The sequence below is a fragment of the Herpailurus yagouaroundi genome, unplaced genomic scaffold (assembly GCF_014898765.1).
Source record: "Herpailurus yagouaroundi ecotype Mexico unplaced genomic scaffold, PumYag 222, whole genome shotgun sequence".
NCBI classification, from domain to species: Eukaryota; Metazoa; Chordata; class Mammalia; order Carnivora; family Felidae; genus Herpailurus; species Herpailurus yagouaroundi.
In genome coordinates, this window is record NW_024412453.1 from 1,202,096 (window position 1) to 1,222,839 (window position 20,744).

A 20,744-nucleotide genomic window follows, 5' to 3' on the forward strand; every position below is an offset into this window, starting at 1 on the left:
CCTGCTGGGGTTCCTAAGCTTTTCCTGTGTGGCAGCCAGCCTCCAAAATGTCCCCCAGTCATTCCGCCGTCCTAGAAGTCACATTGAGTAGGGCCGACTTGTGATGCCTCGTGGCTTCTGTCTTATCCTCTTGGATCCCTTGCTTTGTGGGAAGCCAACTTCCACATCACAAAGACACTCAGGCAGCCCTCTGGAGACATCTGTGGGACAGGGAACTGAGACTTCCTGCCCACAGCCATGTGAGTGAGTCATCTTGGGAAGCAGGTCTTCCAAGCCCCGGTCAGGTGTTCAGACACCATCCTCCATGAAAGATCCTGAGCCAGAACCTCTCAGCAAAGTTGCTCCTGAGTTTTGGACACACACAGGTTATAAGCTAATAAACGTTTATGGCCTCAAGTCACTTGGTTTAGGGATAATTTGTCACCCAGCAATAGATAGCCTTTTGCCCAGGAAGAGTAGGGAAAGGGGATTCAGGGTTTGTTATGCTTTGCGCAGTCCTAGTCTTCGCTTCAAAAAATACATCAGATGAAGTTCTTTGGTTGCAAGTAATAGAAACCAACTCTGCCGAACATAAGTTGATTGGAGACTATGGGTTTATGGAGAGTTTAAGTCCGTGGGAGAGTCAAGGAATCTATGAGAAAGCCAAAGAATCAGGGCTTGGAAAAGACAGGAATCAAGGGCGCTCTGGTTATCGAGGCAGCAGGAGCTAATGGCCAGTCTTGTTCTTCAGTGGGGATGTCTGAATCTCGGCTAGTTTTTTTGTTGCTGTGGTTTGTTTCCCTACTGTGTTTTCTCTTTTAGTTCTGGATGACTCATCTAAAGATTTTGATTTTTTTTTTTAATTTTATTTATTTTAAGTAATCTCTACACCCAAGGTGGGGCTCAAACTCACAACCTGGAGATCAAGAATTGCATGATCTTCTAACTGAGCCACCCAGGTGCCTCTAAAAGATTTAGATTCTAAAAAGAGAGTGTCTTGGGGAGCCTGGGTGGCTCAGTCGGTTAAGCCTCTGACTCTTGATTTCAGCTCAGGTCATGATCTCACGGTTTGTGAGTTCGAGCCCCGCATCAGGTTCTGCTCTGACAGCACAGAGCCTGCTTGGGATTCTGTCTCCCTTTTTCTCTGTCTCTCCCTTGCTTGCTCTCTTTCTCTTTCAAAATAAATAAAAATAAAGTAAAAAAAATAAATAAATAGAGAATGTCTTTTTAGACACCAGCAGTTAGAACTAACTGTGATTGTGTTGCCATTTGTTAGCCAGGAATAGGTAGTCCCTCAAGAATTATATCCAATGCAGGAAGAGTCATCCCCAAGGAAAAGTAGAAGCTTTTTCCAGAAGAAGGGGTAATGAAGAAACAACAGGTATTTCCCACAGAAGGAGATGCAGAATACTAATACTTAGGGTTTATCGTGCACATATGTGAGCCTCGGCCACTGCTGTGCCTCATATTATGCTGGTAAACATTGTAGTCCATCCTTATTCAATTTCCAGAACCACATGAGGAAGGTAGTCTCATATCTGTGTCACAGGTAGGGAAACAGGCACAGAAGAGTTGATGAACTGTTCTGAGGTTATAGTATGAGGCAAAGCAAGGATTTTAACTCAGGCTTATGACAACCCAGAGCCCAAGGTCAACTCCTTACTGAGTGATACATCAGAGCTTCTGTTTCTATGACACACAGGATGGTTATAAGGAACGCTGGCTCGTGAGTTGATAAAGCTGCTGCCACGTCCTCAGCTGGAGGAAGCTTGGGTTTTCAGACTGGGGGTTTTGCTCAAGATCGTGTGTGTGTGTGTGTGTGTGTGTGTGTGTGTGAAGGGATGTCACACATTTGAAATAACCTCAAGTCCATCCCCCAGCACTTTTGAGAGCACGGTGAAGTGGTAAAGGCCACAGAGGCCAACTGTCTAGACTCAAAACCCAGTTCTACTGCCTACTTAACCATATCTGCTTTACCTCAGTTTCCTCATCTGTAAAATGGGGATAACAATTGTTCGTGTCTCAGAGTGGTAAGGGTTAAAATAGATGATGTATGTAAAGTTCCAAAACTGTGCCTGGCACTTAAATGTTATCGATTACCATTGTCACCACCACCGGTAATTTCATTCTTAGAAATGGCGATCTTGGTTGCAAAACCTAGAAACACACTCAGACTGATTTAAGCCACAAAAGGAATTTGTTGAAAGAGGTAGGCTGTCGTAGATCCAAAGGGGAGGGCTTCCAGCTGAACCTTACAAGAGCTTGAATCTGTATCTGCAAACCCACTCTTGTCCGTCTGAGACTGCACTTTCTAACGTGTCTGCTCCCCTTGTCTTTCCTCTGCAGGCCAGCTTACTATATGAAATTATCTAGTGTACTTATCCATGTTTACTGCCTGGCTTACTCTAAAGAACCTGAGATTAGGACTGGCAGGAAGTTTGTCTCATTCTTGGTTATAACTGGTACCTGGCCTGTTGCCTGACATGTAGTAGGGAATCAAGTGACGATCTTGTGAAGAAAATAAGAGCCCTGCCCGTCAGACTAGTGTTTTCAGAAGTGACAGTCATCAGCTGGTCCAACTCTGCCAAATTCTAATAGTTTCCCAGCATTGCTTTCATTGCAAGCTTCTCTCCTGCAAGATATGCAATTGTAGTTAACAGTCTGGTCCACTGCCTGTAATTTGCTTTGAATCCATCTATCTATGATACATAGACTTTTAAAAAATATTTTATTTTGGGGGCACCTGTGTGGCTCAGTTGGTTAAGCATCTGACTTCAGCTTAGGTCATGATCTCACAGTTTGTGGGTTTGGGCCCCTCATTGGGCTTTGCTGAGAGCTCAGAGCCTGGAGCCTGCTTTGAATTCTGTGTCTCCCCCTCTCTCTGCTCCTCCCCCACTCATGCTTTGTCTCCCTCTCTCTCCTTCAAAAATAAATAAAAACATTTAAAATATATATATATATTTAACTTTTTAAAAGAGAAGTGTTATTTTTTTTTTAAATTTTTTTTTCAACGTTTTTTATTTATTTTTGGGACAGAGAGAGACAGAGCATGAACAGGGGAGGGGCAGAGAGAGAGGGAGACACAGAATCGGAAACAGGCTCCAGGCTCCGAGCCATCAGCCCGGAGCCTGATGCGGAGCTCGAACTCACGGACCGCGAGATCGTGACCCGGCTGAAGTCAGACGCTTAACCGACTGCGCCACCCAGGCGCCCCGAGAAGCGTTATTTTTAAGTAATCTCTACACCCAACATGGGACCCAAACCCACAACCTCAGAGTCCAGGGTCACATGTTGCACCGACTGAGGCAGCCAGGCACCCCTCTGTGAGACATAGACTTTTGACACAGACTCTAAAGTAAAGGATGGGGACAAATGGAATAGTTCAATATAGAAGGATGTGCAGTGGGAACTAAAATTGGATGTGGTATACTCATCAGTTAATATATTTGTTTTATGACATAATTCCTACCTTCCCAGGGACTAGAGTGATGAGTACTTAGAAAGTGAGGACCTCTGAGTGATAGCAGGGTCCAGAGAGAGAGGCTTTTAATCTGTTCAGAGGTGCCAGAAGGCTTTACAGATAAACTGACCTTTGAACTGGGTCCTGAGGGATGTGTAGGAGTTTCCCAGGTCTGTGAGGGTTGGAAGGGTATTCCAAGCAGAAGGAGGAAAGGAGAACTTCACAAAGGTGGGCATGATTGGAACTAAGGGTAGGAGTTGAGGGGGTGTCAAAGTGGCTGAGAAAACAGGCAGAGGGAAATTCCAAATGGCCCTTCTTTGCCAGGTTAAGGGTATCAGTGTGCCGTCTGATGCAAAAAAACAAACACAAAACCAAAAAACCCAGATTCAAACCAGCTTAAAACAAGATTTAGTATTTCATGTGACAGGAAGTTCAGGGGTAAGGCAGGCTCTAGGGTTGGTTAATTAAACGTTCAGGACATCAGTAAGGACCCAGGGTCTTTCCATCTCTACTATATTGGCCTCAGCCAACAGCCTCTGGTTGATTGCCTCTGCTTGCAATTAATTGGCTGGCTTAAGTGGTTGGGCCTCCGCATTTCCTCCTTCATGTCTTGTCAGCAATAGTGGCTTTCTGTGACTCTCTCTAAAAGTAAGGGAACTTCTCCAAGCACCCTTCACGGCTCTACTTCCCCATTCTTGAACTTCTGGGGAAGTAGGAGAGACATCCTCATAGATCAGTCAGACCCAGAGCTGGGGGCAGGGCCAGCTCTTCCCTGAGGTACATGGCGGGGTTGGGGAACAGTGGGCACCTGAACAAGGTGGGGGTTCAGTTAGTGAAGACATGAATTAATTAAGTCTTTGGGAGGTGGAAGGTGAGGAGCCATTGAAATGTTGTGAGCAGGGAAGGGACACGATCAGGTTTGTGGGTTATTGGAAAGATCGTTTTGGCAGCTTTGCTGCAGAGATTTGAGCAGAACCAGACCTGGTGGGAGAGGATTAGAAAATGAGGCATGAGGAGAGCTGTTGTCATGATGAAGCCATGCATCCTTATCACAGCCTCATCCGTTACTGCCCCTCACGTGCCTTCTTGTCTGGCCTCCAGCCACATATGCCCTCCCAAGGGCCCTAGACATGTCTCCTTCCTGCCTTCGTGCTAACTACTGTTCTCTGTGACTGGAAGGCGAGTCCAACCCGCTCTTCTCTGGCTTTGCCTGGTCACCTTTTTCTTAGCCTTCAGATCCCAGCCCGGCTATCACCTCAGGGAGACCTTTGACTGCCTCCCAGAAGGTCTTCCTGTTGTCATTAATCATCAGCACCCTATTCTTTTCCAAAGCACACAATTGGAATCGATTGTGTAACTAATTGTGTATGTAAGCAATTCTGCACTTATTTGTTAGTGTCAGACTGGAGAGTCCACAAGAACAGGGGCCTCTTCTGTCTTCACCATTGTACCCCTAGTGCTGAGAATGGCACTGGTTCACTGGTGGGTGCTTAGTAGATACCGTTGAGTAAAAGCCCAGATCTGCCTCTGATTAAGTTGGATGGTCAGGGTGAGCAGTCAAGTGCACAGGCGCTGGCGTTACCAAAGTCACTATGTTTAGTTAGAATACTGACTTGCAGTGTGCAGGAACTTCACATCATTTGTGGCTACTATTTTCATTAGTGAATCACAGGAAATGAGTTTTTTTGTTTTTTTTTTTTTTTTAATTTAGAAGTCAGTACAAGTTTGTCTTGGCATTCATGCTTATTATGATGCCCTGGGGATCTTCAGCTTATCCTGCATAGCTGGGCCAAATGTTAGGGCCATGGCCTTTCCCTCTGGGCTGGAGTCCCCTCAGCTCTGCCCACTACCACCCCTCCCCCAATCCTGATTGCAGTAGGACAGCCCAGCCAAGGAAGGGAGGCCTTCTTTACCTGGAGAACCCCTCTAGACTGAATCCATTTAATCCTGTCTTTATTCATTCACTTGACGAATACCTATCGTGTGCCAGGCCCTGTTAGGCCTGGAAAGCTGGAGAGGAATAATAAGGGCTCATTAATTACAGATGCTCAGTCCACAGGTATTTCTCACCCCCAATTATTTATATACTTATATGTGTATGTGTGTATTTACATTTATTTGTTAAGTTTGAAAAGAACAGAGAACGAAAGAGAAGGTCCCCACCTCAAAGAGATGAGAGTCTCATGTGAGACTAACAATTACAATAATGTAAGTGTGGAGGTGATGGTGGAGAGGCCATCAAAGTGGTATAGGGATATGGATATCCTGGGGTAGGCGGAGGAAGCCAGTGGGGAACGCTTTCTTTAGAAGGAGTTGGGTTTTTGCCTTTTAATTTTGATTTCAGATAAATAGTGAATATTTTTTTTAATGTTTATTTATTTTTGAGAGAGAGGGAGCACAAACAGGGGAGGAGCAGAGAGAGAGGGAGACATAGAATCCGAAGCAGGCTCCAGGCTCTGAGCTGTCAGCACAGAGCCTGACGCCGCGCTCGGACTCACAATTGCAAGATCATGACCTGAGCCAAAGTCGGATGCTCAACTGACTGAGCCACCCAGGTGCCCCATGAATAATTTTTTTTAGTATAAGTAAGTCCCATGCAATGTTTAGGACATACTCATGCTAAAAAATTGTTTGTCTGAAATTCAGATTTAGCTGGGCTTCCTCTATTTTTATTGGCTAAATCTGGCAGCCCAGTGCTGAGGTAGTTTGACAGGATGTTGAGATTGTTCCAGGCTGAGGGAACAGGACAAGCAAAAGAAAGGACTCAAGGTACAATTAGCCCCATCTGGTGCTGAGAGCTAGCTAGGGAGAGCCAGAGGATTCCGGCTCCACCAATAATTATTTTGCATCTATAAAGTGCCAGAAGTTCAGTGATCTATGAACCCAACCACTACTCTGAACTCCCAATACACTTCCTTACTGCCCATTTACCCTTTTACCTTTCGGTTGTGGTCCCTAGACCAGTGATCGGCATCAGCATCGCCTGGGGACTAGTTAGAAAGATTCTTGGGCCTCACCCCAGACCCACTGAATTAGAAACTGTGTGGGTCAGGCCCTGCGTTATGTGTTTTAATAAGCCCTTCAGGTGATGCAAATACCAGTTGGAAAACTACTGATCTACATGTCAAAATATTAAATGAGTGGAGTTGCTTAAAATCAGGAACCAGGTGTAAGAAATATTTAGGAAGTGATGGATGGTTCCTGGCAGACGAACTCCTGCCCCTCTACAGGGCCCAGTCTCTAGTCATCGCCAGACATTTGTTGCAGTGAGGAAGCCCAGCTGTAGTGTTGCCAGGTGCTTAGAATTTTTAAGAGATGGGCATGTGTTAAAGATTTTATTTGACTCCAGGGGCGCCTGGGTGGCTCAGTTGGTTGAGCGTCCGACTTCGGCTCAGGCCATGATCTCAATGGTTTGTGAGTTCGAGCCCCACGTCGGGCTCTGTGCAGACAGCTCAGAGCCTGGAGCCTGCTTTGGATTCTGTGTCTCCCTCTCTCTCTGCCCCTCCCCAGCTTGCACTCTGTCTCTCCCTCTCTCAAAAATAAATACACATTTAAAAAAAAGATCTTATTTGACTCTTTAATGAAGACACTGATGAGATGTTACAGCCAGTTCAAAGGAGAATCCAAAGTACAAACACATTTATAGCTCAGGAATATCGAAATGAACGTGCAGATGGAGACAAACTGTTTTTTCCACATGGAGAGGGTTGTATCTTCCTGGGACAGAATTCATTTGCATGCCTATAGACAGTAACTTTTCATTGCTTTTATTTAACCTACAGCTTTCAGAGATGTAACATAATTCCCAAAGAACCAGAAAAAGATAACAGAAGGATGTGCTATAGACAATGCAGTTTTCACTGAAATACAAAATGTCTCCTATATGAATAATGTTCTAGTTGGAAGGTGTCTCCTAAAATTCTTGTTGAAGCTCTAACTCCCGATGTGATGGTATTTGAACCGGGTTGGCTTTGGGAGTTAATTAGGTTTAGATGTGGTCACAAGGGTGGGGTGCTCATGAAGGGATTAGTGTCTTTATAAGAGAACGAGACCAGGGGCATGCTTTCTCCCTCTTCCCTCTCTTCCCACCTCCCTCTGCTGCCTCCTCTCCCCCCACTTTGTGAGCACACAGCATGAAGACAGCCCTCTGCAGACCAGGAAGTGAGGCCTTACCAGGGACCCAATCTGCAGCACCTTTGGACTTCCCAGCCTCCAGACCTGTGAGAAATGTCTGTTGTTTAGGCCACCCTGTCTGGGATATTGTGTTATAGCAACTTGTTTACTAAGACAGGTGAAAGGTTTAGCATAGGGGCACCTGGGTGGCTCACTAGGTTAAGCATCCGACTTCGGCTCAGGTCATGATCTCACAGTTCATGGGTTTGAGTCCCGCATCGAGCTCTGTGCTGACGGCTCAGAGCCTGGAGCCTGCTTCAGATTCTGTGTCTCCCCCTTTCTCTGCCCTTCCCCTGCTCACGCTCTGTTTCTCTCTATCTCAAAAATAAATAAACGTTAAAGAAAAAAAAAGGTAGCGTAGAAGCAGGCATACAAAAACGTGCAGAGCCTTTTTGTGACAGTTTCCATATAGAAGGGTGCTATGGGCAGCAATCTGCCAGCAGGAGATGTGTGTGGCTAGGCTTATTTTGAAACAGCACAACGGTTGTACTTCACTTAGATTGTGTATTTATTTGGGGTAAGGATATCACTGGGCCGAAAGGGTGCCAAGAGCAAGCACCTAGCTCTGGAGGTCCCAAACAGACCAGGTCTGGCCATTCACTGCTGACAAAATCCAAAAGCAGAGAGCCAAGGGGGGTAGGGGGAGAGTGAAACAAGAAAGGGATTTATTTCTGTGAGAACAACACGGAGAAGAGAGCCGTGTAACATCTCAAAGACTGTCTCCAAAGTGCCAAAAGCACTTCCAGGTTTATGTAAGGAAAATGTGGGACAAAGGTCGGTGGGTACTGCAAGTGGGCAGTGAAGATCAGGTCACAATTGTCTTAGGGTCAGGTAGGACGGGTCTTGCTGGCTCAGGGTGGTCCTTCTTGCTTGAGGGGGTAGTTTTGTTTCCCATCACGGGATGCTTTCCTCATTGAGGCTTTTTGCCTGTTAAGAGCTTGATCAATGAGAAAGTTTGAGGTCAAAGTTAGAAAGGTTGATGTACTCTTTCAGAGAGGGGACAAAGCCCCACAGCTACCTCTTACTGCTTCTAGGGTTCATTTGGCCATTCAACAAATATTTATTGGCACCTGGGGTTATAGAAGCATAGAGTTTTTGCTTTTATTAGTGGGGCGAAACAGACAATGGAGTATCGACAATTTGTGCTTGGAAGGAAAATTATGCATTGCCTTTCTTCGTGGCACAGACATCTCACAAGGCGGTTACTCATAGATGAATGATAGTGATGCAACCCTCACTGCTGATGGAAAAGCTGGTTTTGTGTCCCTTTGTCCATATGTTCCAACATTCCGTTATTCTGTATAAATTTACCTTTTTAAGCTTTTTTGGTTAACATTTTATTTTTAAGTAATCTCTACACCCAGTGTAGGGCTTGAACTTATCAACCACAAAACCGACTCTCATCCTTAGCAACCGAGCCAGCAGACGCCCCAACCTTTTTTCTCTTTTGAATGGATTATAGCATCTGCTTGCTGCCCTTCTAATTAGTTAAAATATTTAATACGTGCTCATTTCAATATGTGTGAGAATCATGACTTTTTCGGGAAAAATTATCCTTTAGCAAAATAAGCAAACCTGTAGTATATCTATGGTGTAATGTACGATGGAGAAAATAAGGGAGTATAGAGGAGAGCGGGCGTGTCATTTCAGAGAAGGTGCTGTGGCGCAAGACCCCGCTGGTTAAAAATACCCCCAAACTATACCGAGTTTATCTGAAATCAAATTTAAGTGAGCGTCCTGCATTTCATCCGACAAGCCTACTCCAAAAGGAGGAGAGCGCGCAGGCCTCGCGAAGTTGGCTTGATGGGCTTTGATCCCATTGCTGGTGGAGAAGACCGGGCGAACGCAGCCCCGGCAGAGGGGAAGCATCTTGGTAAGATACATCCCCGGGCCCCTAAGACCGCAGGGAGGCGTGGGCCGGAACGGTGGGCGGGGCCTCACACGGCCCCGCCCATCACGTGCCAAACCCGCGCCTGCCGCGTCGGCAGCCCCGGAGCGCGCCGGACGGCGGCGGTGGCAGCCAGAGGGGAAGGGGCAGCAGTGGCTTGAACAGCGGGGTTTGGGCCATGGCGGCGGCGGCAACGGTGCCTGCGGGGGCCGAGGCCGCGGCAGGGGCGGAGTCGGCCGAAGGGCCCCCGGGGCCGGCAGCAGCGCTGGAGCTGTGGCTCAGTGAGTAGCGGGGCCGCCCCTCGGCACTGGCCCAGAGCCACACGTGAGGCCTGGCTTCCCGGCTCCCCAGGCCTTTCTTCGGACGCGGCGGCGGGCAGGTGGCCGCGGGGAGGGGGCTGCGCTCGGCCGGGATGCGGGGATCGGCCCGGGTGCGGCGCGGCGGGCCCGAGTCTACGTGCTCTGCTCCCTGCCACTGCCCACCATCACTGTCGTCGTAGCTCATAAACCTTAAAAACGTAATGGCTGGCGTTTGTTGAGCTTTTCTTTTGTGTCAAGTACTCTGCTAGAAGCAGTCCAGCCTTTGTTAAACCTCATTACGACCCCAAGAGGCAACTTCTATTATTAACCACGTTTTGGAGATGGGGACGTTTACACTGAAGGGGACTGGTTTTATTCGTGCAAGCCAGGCAGCCTCTTGCGGTCTCTTTGGAGCTAGCACAGATCGCTGGCTGGCTGCGGTCGTCAGTGTCAAAACAAGCCCTTTATACCTTTTGCGCGTGTTTACTCTGGCCGGACTTATGTGTATGGTTAGCTTCACGACAGCCCTCGGGGGTTGGGGTTGTTATGTCCTTGTGTTACGGATGAGGCATTGAAATTCAAAGAGGACAGAGACCGTGCAGCTTGTATTGGGCTCTGCTAGGTGCTGGAAATCCTCTGAGATGCATAACACAGGGCCCTTGATCACAAAGACATTGTTTAATGGGTCCAAGCCCACAGTAAGGGCACCTTGTCATAACTAATGGACATTGGGGGTGGGGGCCCACAGTGGTGATAGGAGTTGATCTATTTACCTGGGGATCGTCACTGCAGATCTAGCATTTAAGTGGTCAGTGTAGGCAAGAACATCTCTCAAGCACAAGAAACTGCATGTGCAAAAGCTGGGGACAAGAGAGTGTGGAGCATTCTCGGAACCAGTAGTTGGTAGTGCTAGAGTGCAAAGCCTGAAGAACAAAGCCTGGAAAAGAGGCTGCAGGGCTAATTGGGGCTTGTATGCTGCAGAAAGGAGTTTATATCTTATTCTGGGGTGGGGTTGGGGTGGAGTTTTCAGCTGGAGAATCTGATCCCGTACACCTATTAACAGCATTACCTGCAGTCATGTGGAGCCAAACTGGTTAAGGAGGAGAGTAAATACAAAAGGTCTTTCGGTAGTGTTGGGGGGCTGAAGAAGGACAAAGGCATTGGGACTGACAGTAGAAATCATTAGTAGGCACAGTCCGCAGCCTTGATGCATTTAAATGGAGGCAGGAGACCAGAAGAAGTCTGAGGTTGATCTCTGGGTTCGGACTCCGGGTAACTGGTTGGTTAGAAATGACTCACCTGTGAGGAGGACTTGTTTAAGAAGGAAGGGATGGTTGAGTTGTGGAGTTTGACGTGCAGGTGGCACAGCCAAAAAGAGACCTTCTCTTTTTGTGGGAATCTTCAGTTCATTGACAGAGAGCTTGTCCAGAGCAGAGGTTTGCAGATGGAGCGTGGAGGACCTCACCATTTAGGAAGCAGGTGGGGAAAGCAGCCTGACGCGGGCGGAGCGGACACAGGCAGGGGGAGAGCTGGGAGGGCGGGGAGCCACAGATCTCAAAGGAGGGGTGCAAGTTGGTAGGTAGCTTTGCTGCAGAAAGATGGAGGTGGGTCAGGCAGGAGAAGGGGGAACTTTGAATTTGGCAACTAAAAGGTTACTGATGAGGCATCTTTGAGTTAAATGGTGGGGACAAGCGGCTAATTAGGTGGTGGAGAACATGCCTAGACTGGAGTTGCCAAAAAGAGAGTCAGGTGGGCTGGGTGCAAGGATGGCTGTCAGCTGACCCGGTACAGGAGCTAACAGGATACAAGACTGCCAGAGGAGAGGGTTCTTTAGCCCCAGACGTTTTAGGCTACTGTCCCAAAGGTGCTGGATCTTCTAGTTCAGGTAGAGCTAGAACCTACATTTTTATGTAAAATCTCTTGAGTTTTGAAGAGTTGGCAACGACTCTGAAACATAAAGTTTGGTGTAGGGAGAGAGAGTAGCCCCTGGTCACTAGCCTTTTTTTTTTTTTTTCTTTTTCTTTTCTTTTCTTTTTTTTTTTTGATGGCCTTTGTGAAAGGAAGGAGGGAGGGTAGCTAGAGGGAATTCAGGTGTAAAGGAGATCTTACAAGGAGAGGGGCACTTGTAAGCCCCTCTTTAGCCTGTTGTTCCTTTGAGGAACTATCCTTAAATTCCAAGTCCAGTGCTGTAGCTCCTGGCAAGGGGCTTGATGATGCTGTGGGAGGTCAGAGCCCGAGCAGAAAGGGGTGACTTGGCTTCACAGAGAAGGGCACCTTGTGTTTTTCTGAATGTTTGGGGAAGGAGATAAAGATGATTACACATGCAAATAAGTTTCAGTATCACTGCCCCCATTCCCTGCTGAGTGTTGGGGGCTGCAGTGGAACCAGGGGGTCCAGGAACGAAGTGGGGAAGTTTGGGAAGGGAAACAAAAGGGAGCCCACCTGTATGGTTGAGAACAGGGTTTCTCAACCTTGACATCAATGGCATATTGGGCTCCATAACAGTGTTGTGGGGCCTGTCCTGTGCATTATAAGATGCTTGGTAGAATCTCTGGCCTCAATCCATTAGATGCCAGTAGCACACACCAAAATGTCCAGATAAAACCAAAAATGTCTCCAGATATTGCCAAATGTACCCTCGGGGAGAGGGGCAGGATCACGTTCCTCCTTCACACTTGAGATCCTCTGAGTTTGGACCTCCAAGTGTTGATTGGACATCAGAAATGTTTCTTCTAGTCTTCGTGGTTGTGTGATTCTCCACCTCTAGTAGGATCAGAGGAGGCAAACTACGGTTGAAACTAGATTTGCTGGGGATGCCTTGGTGGCTCCGTCGGTTGAGGCTGAGCATCCAGTTTCAGCTGGGGTCATGCTTTCAGGGTTTATGAGTTCGAGCCCTGCATTGGGCTCTCTGCTGTCAGTGCAGAGCCCACTTTGGATCCTCTCTCCCTATCTCTTTGTCTCTCCCCTGCTTGCGCACGTGTTCGTTCTCTCTCTCTCTCTCTCTCTCTCTCTCTCTCTCTAAACATTAAAAAAAAATAAAAACCTTTAAACTAGATTTGCCGGGATGGGGGGAGTGGGGCACAGTGGACTTGATGCTAAGGAAGGACAAGGAGGTACGGAGGGGGTGATGGTATGGCAAGGACAGTATAGCTACGTTCCCTGAGTCTGGGCTGGATGGAGGAAGAAGTCACTTTAGCTGCAGTCTGATGACTGCCAAGTTCAGGTCACTAACAGATCTGGCCTCAGCGGGCAGGGCAGCTGTGTCTCGAAGACGGGGATAGTAGTAACCTGTCCTTGTTAGAGTTGTTAATACATGTGAAACACTTAGAATAGTGCCTGGCATGTAGTGTTAAATATTATTATTATTAGTGTTTTCAGCTGTGAATGGGAGAAAACTCAGTCATATTGGCTTAGCAGAAAAAAAAAAAAAAGAAAAACTTTGGACCTAGAGCTGGGGAGGAGTAGTTCTCCAAAGGAACATCAGGAAGCTGTTACTCTAAGCTTATACTTTAAAAATACAAATAGCAGGGGTTCCTGGGTGGCTCAGTGGGTTAAGGATCTGACTGTTCATTTCGGCTCAGGTCATGATCTTGAGGTTTGTGAGGTCGAGCCCCCACATCGTGCTCTGTGCTGGTAGTGTGGAGCCTGTTCGAGACTCTCTCTCTGACCCTCTGTCACTCATGCTATCTCTGTCAAAATAAGTAAACATTAAAAAAAAAAAAATACAAATAGCGGGGCACCTGGATGCCTTAGTTGGTTAAGCGTCTTTGGCTCAGGTTATGATCTCACAGCTCATGAGTTCGAGCCACATCGGGCTCTGTGCTGACACCTCACATCCCAGAGCCTGCTTTGGATGGATTCTGTGTCTCTCTCTCTCTCTCTCTCTCTCTGCCCCTCCCCAGCTCATGTTCTGTCTCTCAAAAATAAACAAACATTTAAAAAAATTAAAATACAAATAGCAGCTCTGTGCATTCTGTAACCATCTACCCTCAAATTTAATTGATTTTGGTTGCTGTTCCACATGACTGCATAGATATGTCTCATTTTGTTACTGAAAACCTCTATGTCCCTTTATATGGGTATACTGTAATTGATTTAACTCACTGCCCTCTTAGTGGGCCTTTTAGCTTTCTGGCCAGTCCCATGCTCTTCCAACCAGCACTGGGGCCCCTCGGTCTCTAGGATGGTAGCTGCAGATGTGCTGCCAGGGGCTATTTGCCATCTTCTGTGCTTAAAGTGGGGTGCTCGGTAAATCCCTTTCTTCCTTCCACCTGGACCTACCCCCAGGTGATGTATCCTGTCTTCCTTCCAGCCCCCCTTTTGTGCCTCTTTTGGAGTTTGGGGTGGTCAAATTGCAGTCTATTTATATGCTCCCAGCTTCTGGCGGGCTGAGCTCCTTCTTTATCTTGGAGCATGGCATAGGAGATTCCTGTGGTGGGTCTCGGTACCCAAGACACATCCAGTGTGCTTAGTTGAATGACCGCTGGACTACTGTAGGGGTCAGTGGTGCTTCCTGAAGGATTGAATTCTAAATGCTCCTTGAGGCGACTGCTTGCTTCCCCACAGCCCCAGGGTTCCCCTTTCTAGCACAGGCTGCTCAGAGCGCCACAGTCATGACTCTAGTGGTTGGTTGGCAGCTGGTGTGAGATGATTTGCCTTCTGATTGGGTCACTCTTAGATGAGCTATTTCACTCATGGCCGGAGGGCTCAGCTGTTTTCTTAATACCTCTCATCCTGCAGCAGGCTTGAAATGGATAGAAACATTGCTTTTATTAAGCAGATAGATGGTGGTAGTGTTGTTTGTCCTGCCCAAGTGCCAGCTAAATAAATCCACTAGGATGGCCCCCGGGGAGGGCTGTGGCAGTCACGAGAAACAGAGAAGAGGTTCTTTTGAGTTCTTCCTTGGCCATGCCCTGCTTGCCCGCAGCCACTCCTTGGGGCAGATGGGTATCCTACAAACCTGGGTCAGTGCCATGGCCTGATCAGACCCAGCTGATGGTCCCCTGGGGGTGGTTTTCTCTGGAAGCTGCTCGAGGCCTCTGAGATAGCTTGACAGGCCAGCATTATGTTTTGGGAAACCCAGTTGTTTCAGAACTGGAATACCCATCTCCTGGAGTCAGAAATATGTCCAGCCAACTGGTCAAACTGTGTATAGCAAAGGGTGAATCATTCATTCATTCAATAGATCTTTGTGCCGATTACTATTCTGGGCGCTAGAGCATGTGAAGGTGAATGAGACTGATCTTCTTGCTTTAGGGAGCTGATGACTTAGTGGTGAGAAAATTGAAGAAACTAGTTCCCAAAGAGGCCTTGTCTCTGTCAAGGAACTGAGTTTACCTTGAGAAATGTTTGGGCCCCGGCTTGGGCCAGACCTGGGACTGAAGTTCTGTTCCTGTTGTTTTCCAGTTTTTGTGGCCGGGTAGGCTTCTTTACCTGTAAAATGGCGAGATGATGGTGGTGTTCTCCCTTCTGAAGATTAGAAGGAAGGGAGGCTTGGAAAACACTCAGCCTGGTGTATGACACGTAGTAACTTCTTAAAAAAAAAAAAAAAAAAAGAAAAAGCATCTAATACTATTATTGCTATTATTTGGGGGCTGGGATAAACTTTGAGGGAATCCTCATGATACAAATAAAAAAGAAACTCTTACGCTGTATAGATCTAGCTGCTTTGCCTTGGCTAAGGGTTTGGAACATGACTTAATTTCATAGAAGTATTTTCTTCCTTTGGAAAAGCTGGTGCCTGTCTAACTCTTTTCACTTGGTGGTGGGGGTAGGGAGATGCCGGAGGAGGAAAGCTGGATTCTGTAGGTCTCTGCCTCTGGGTCCAGTTGCATGTTGAGGTCTGAATGCCTGGAGGCGTCAGCCTTGACCTTGTAGTGAACTAAAACTTCAAGAAGCTTAAATAGGACAGAATTATTTTAGATGAGTCACGCCTCCTTAATCAGAATCTCCGGAGTCACTGCTTTAAATAATTTATTTCATGAGTAATTATTTTGTGCATTTGAGTAAGACATTGTACTAAGCACTGCAGGGAATATATGGCTTTTGCCTTCTAGAGTATTTTTTTTTTTAATGTTTGTTTGTTTATTTTTTATTTATTTATTAAAAAAAATTTTTTAACGTTTATTCAATTTTGAGAGAGAGAGAGAGACAGAGCATGAACGGGGGAATGTCAGAGAGAGAGGGAGACACAGAATCTGAAACAGGCTCCAGGCTCTGAGCTGTCAGCACAGAGCCTGACACGGGGCTCGAACTCACCGACTGCGAGATCATGACCTGAGCCGAAGTCGGATGCCCAACTGACTGAGCCACCCAGGCGTCCCTTGTTTGTTTATTTTGAGAGAGAGAGAGCTCAAGTGGGAGAGAGGCAGAGGGAAAGAGAGAGAATCCCAAGCAGGTTCTGTGCTGTGAGCGTGGAGCCCAACGCGGGGCTTGATACCATGACCATGAGATCATGACCTGAGCCAAAATCGAGACTCAGACACTCAACCGACTGAGCTATCCAGGCGCCCAGGAGAGGATTTTCAAGATATAGCATAGGGAAAGAGCTTTGAAGAGGAACAGGTGAGGGAATGTGGGCATTGCCAGCCAGAATGGTGTTAGCGTTTTGAGTCTTACTGTTGAGGTGGACAGACACATGACTTCACATGACAGAAGTGTGACTGTCGTCAGGAAAGGTTATACTCTGCTTGACCCTGGGATCTTTAGTAATTGGAAGGGAGGAGAATCTCGGGGGCTAGAGCAGTGGGAGGAGGTTTTGGGAGAAGGTGGAAAGTCAGATGGGCCTTGAAGAATGGGGTAGGATTTTGAGGAGAGGAGTAGAGGGTCAGGCAAAAGGAATAATGTCAGAAACAGGACCCTAGAATCAGCCTATTGTAGAGCTTGAAAGATCTTCTCTGTCAGGATCAGGAAGGTCTTTCCCTGGAGAGGTGGGTAGGCCCCAGAGAACTGGACAGGAAGGAGTTGGGGTGGCAGTTAGGAAAGCCTAGGACAGAGGCCTCCCAGCAGCTCCTTTGTGAGAGAGCAGAGCCTGGTTTAGTCTGGGGTGGGACACGCGTGATGGACACACTTTCTGGGCGACTAGACAGGAATTCTAGGCAGCAGCAGCAGCAGGAGAAGAAGCTGCTGTCATCCAGCATCAGGAAGGTCAAAGATCGCCCCTCCCCTCAGTGGAGCATGGTCTTAAGTTAGGCCTTCTGATAATGCTCCTTCTGGAGGTATCTCTGTCTGTGCCCCCATGCCTTCGATGCTTAATGTTCTCAGATGTCATCCAAATACTAATGTCCAGTGCAGGGGACCCTAGCATGATTGGATCTGGGGTCCCTGGGAATGTGTAAGTTTATGGAAAGGAACAGCATTTTAAAGAGTGAACGTGAGGAGGTCCTTTTATTAGACCACACAAGCCGCTGTTACGTGGAGAAGCTTCTTACATAGGACGCTCAAAAAGCACTTCAGTAAGCTGAGGGTTAGTTTGAAGGGTATTGTTTTTGAGGAGACGGTGGGATGACCAGGTGGAGCCACCTAGAGCCTTGTGGTATGTTCTAAACTTAGTTCACACAGTTCAGAAACTTACAACTAACCTCCCAGATTCTGGTCCCTGCTCACCCTCTTTGCAGGGCCAAAGTGGGGAAGTCCTGACGGGAGGCATGAAGGAGGCACACACAGGCCAACCCCTGCCCCGGAAGTAGAGTCTCTTGTAGGACAAGAGCTTTTGTGTTCATTCAGTCAGCAGATCTTCACTGCAGCCTCATCATGTGCCAGACACTGTGCCTGATGGTGGCCAACTGCACAGCCAGGGTCCTGTCCCTTTAGCTCTCTGCCTGCGAGTTGCGATCCCCTGCAGGAGTGATATCACAGTCGTTGGCTGCCACTTTATTTGCAGGGGGGTGGGGTGTATGTTTATTTTTATTCTTTATTTTTATTTCCTTGATAGATAAAGCCACAGACCCAAGCATGTCGGAACAGGATTGGTCAGCTATCCAGAATTTCTGTGACCAGGTGAACACTGATCCCAATGGGTAAGGTGACTTTCACACACATATACACACACCTCAGATAAGGGTGATACGTCAGACTAAGTGCATGTTTTTGTCTCATGGGTCTGTTTTACTTAAGAGAAAGAAGGTAAGGCTCTCTTTCCTTTTTTTTTTTCCCCTCCGTGATCTGAGAACACTTTTTCCCAAAAGTCATATTTTTTTGTTTGTTTGTTTTTAAACAGAATAGTCCACTTGTAATTGGCAATTATTTGGAAAGAATTTTAGTGTTAGAAGACACTACTGTTGAGGAGACCTCTAAATGTTACGGGTAGGATGTAGCAAGGTTATGTAGCAATGCAATAGAGATCAGTGTGTTCTCCATAATTTAAATGTCATCTTTCTTAAGAATAAGCAGGAAAAGGGTAAGATTTTGTTGATTTCTGTTCCCAAAGCATCTGGATAGGAACTGAAGAATCAAGTCAGTCATCAGTTGTTTAATCTACGTGTTGCTGAATATTCAGCATTTGGAAATGAGTGAGAAGTTTGATCACACTTTCTGCTCTAGTGTTTATTGAGCATTTGTCATCTGACAGACAGGGTCTATACTGCTCATGACCTGGTTACACGCAGATCTGGCCCTGGGTGTTCAGCTTGCACTTTTAGAGATGTTAGGGGTGGGTTGGCTATGGGCAGGATGATGTGCTGCTGTGGACGGGAGGAGGACAGCAGGTGCTGTCACTGCAAGAAGGTGGGTAGGGGGTTGGTCTCCTCAGAGGCATGTGGGTGTGCTGGGTGTGAGTCAGTCCACCTCTGCTCTGGGACCTGTGCTTCTGGAAGAGAGGTGACTCGACTGAGCATACTCAGCCATACTGGTTGGTTTCTTCCTCTCTGCCCATAGCCCAGGTCTCTCTGTTTTCCTTTATTTTATTTTACTAAAAACTTTTGTTTTCAGTGTTTACTTTTGAGAGAGACAGAGTGTGAGCGGAGGAGGGGCAGAGAGAAAGGGAGACTCAGAATCCAAAGTAGGCTCCAGGCTCTGAGCGGTCAGCACAGAACCCTACATGGGGCTCGAACTCATGAACCGTGAGATCGTGATCTGAGCTGAAGTTGGACGCTTAACCGACTGAGCCACCCAGGCGCCTCTCTCTGTTTTCCTTTAGCCCAACCCATGCACCCTGGCTACTGGCCCACAAGATCCAGTCTCCACAAGAGAAAGAAGCTCTTTATGCGTTAACGGTGAGTTTGGCTTGCCCCTTAGCGTAAGCTTGCCTGTCGTGACACTAGAGAGTGCTGGACCCCGGTCACATTTCAGTGTGGTGGAGAGCATCTAAGAGGGAGTTCTGGGCTCGGGTTGCCCCATCTGAGGTCTGTTTCTAGAGAGCAGCATTGAGCCCGCTGTGTGGGGAGAAGAGAAGGTTTTATTTCCTTTTGTCTTCTGGAGACCAGGGCTGACAAGTTCAAGTGCCACATGTACCAGGGCCTGACAGGTCACATAAATGAGTGAGCCGCGGGGTGAAGACGGAAACACAGGCGAGGGCCGCCATAGCACAGGGCCAGCTGGCTGCTGCCAGGTGTGAGTCTGGGCCCAGAGTTGCTAGAACTTTGTTTTCCAAGAGAAATTAGAAATTCAGATTTTTAGATGAATTCTCTGAATTCATTGATATTTGTGACTAATTTGAAATGTGAAACAGTAGTGTGGACCAAAGAAAATATGTGCAGGCCCATCCTGCCATGCTGGTGTGAGATGAGCTGTGAAGCCAGCAGGCAGCCTTTGGCTGAACAGCCCTTGTGCTTCACATACCAGATTCCTGCCTCTGAGGAGGAGATGATTCTCTAGCCAGTTTCATCTGCCCAAAGGGTCTCCTTAAAAGGTGACGTGGCCTCTGGGTACATGTCACCGAGCTTCTGCCTGGGCACAGACCTGATGGTTACAGTGAGATCAAACAGGTAGCATTTTTTCCTTAGTCTGAAAATGTCACCCTTCCTCAAACTTCAGTGTCCTGTAGTCTTTTTTTTTTTTTTTTTTTTAACATTTATTTATTTTTGAGACAGAGGGAGACAGAGTATGAACAGGGGAGGGTCAGAGAGAGAGGGAGACACAGAATCTGAAACAGGCTCCAGGCTCTGAGCAGTCTGCACAGAGCCCGACGTGGGGCTCGAACCCACGGACAGTGAGATCGTGACCTGAGCCAAAGTCGGACGCTTAACCGACTGAGCCACCCAGGCACCCCTTCAGTGTCTTTGTAGTCTTGAGAAAACATTCACCATGGTTCCAGCAAATGCTCGTCAGATTTGAGATGAGTCCTGAAGCCGGTGGTTTTCCCTTCTCATGGGGGTCCTGTGTCTGTGCAGGTGCTGGAGATGTGTGTGAACCACTGTGGGGAGAAGTTCCACAACGAGGTGGCTAAATTCCGCTTCCTCAATGAGCTGATCAAAGTGTTGTCCCCAAAGGTGAGCACCGTGGGCTTGGCCCTGTTCCCTGTACTGTACCTACCCCTATCCTTCCACCTCGTGTCCCCTAGAGGTACCTCTTGTCCAGAGGTAGCCCTGCTTACAGCGGAGCCTGCCAGCCTGTCTCCAGTTTGTGACAGAGCCGAGAGGGGATGTCCTGCACGTGACAGCTTTCCTCTTTGTTGGTTCGTAACCTTCAAGGGAGCTTCCCAGGTATAATCTGAAATCGGCCTCTGCATGCAGGGCAAGGAGAGCAGAGAGAGGCCACTCTAGGTTGGTAGGTGGCAGGGTTAATAAGCAGAGGTTTATATAGAGGTCTTAAGTGGATTCAGTCAGGTGTCCTGTGTGGGTGTTGTCCATACCACATCACTGTCTCGCGACTGTCGGTATTCCGAGGACAGCGGAGGGGCTGAGAGATCTTTGATTGCCCAAGTCCAGCTTGCAGGTCAGCTGGTGGTCACGTCTTTTCCGATGGCCTTCCCCAAACCTCTCCAAGGTCTAAGATGCTGGTCATGTTC

The 20,744-nt window shown here is 47.5% G+C and overlaps 1 protein-coding gene across 1 annotated transcript in view; it reads left to right on the top strand.

Annotated features, from left to right (window-relative positions):
- The first annotated feature begins 9,598 nt into the window (after nucleotides 1-9,598).
- GGA2 (golgi associated, gamma adaptin ear containing, ARF binding protein 2) overlaps nucleotides 9,599-20,744 on the top strand; it is a 34,399-nt gene continuing 23,253 nt past the window's right edge. The window contains exons 1-4 of the mRNA XM_040458758.1: nucleotides 9,599-9,781; nucleotides 17,733-17,817; nucleotides 18,936-19,011; nucleotides 20,128-20,226. Of these exons, the coding sequence (XP_040314692.1) occupies nucleotides 9,679-9,781; nucleotides 17,733-17,817; nucleotides 18,936-19,011; nucleotides 20,128-20,226 (363 nt within the window). The 5' untranslated portion in view covers nucleotides 9,599-9,678. The remainder of the gene's footprint in view (nucleotides 9,782-17,732; nucleotides 17,818-18,935; nucleotides 19,012-20,127; nucleotides 20,227-20,744) is intronic.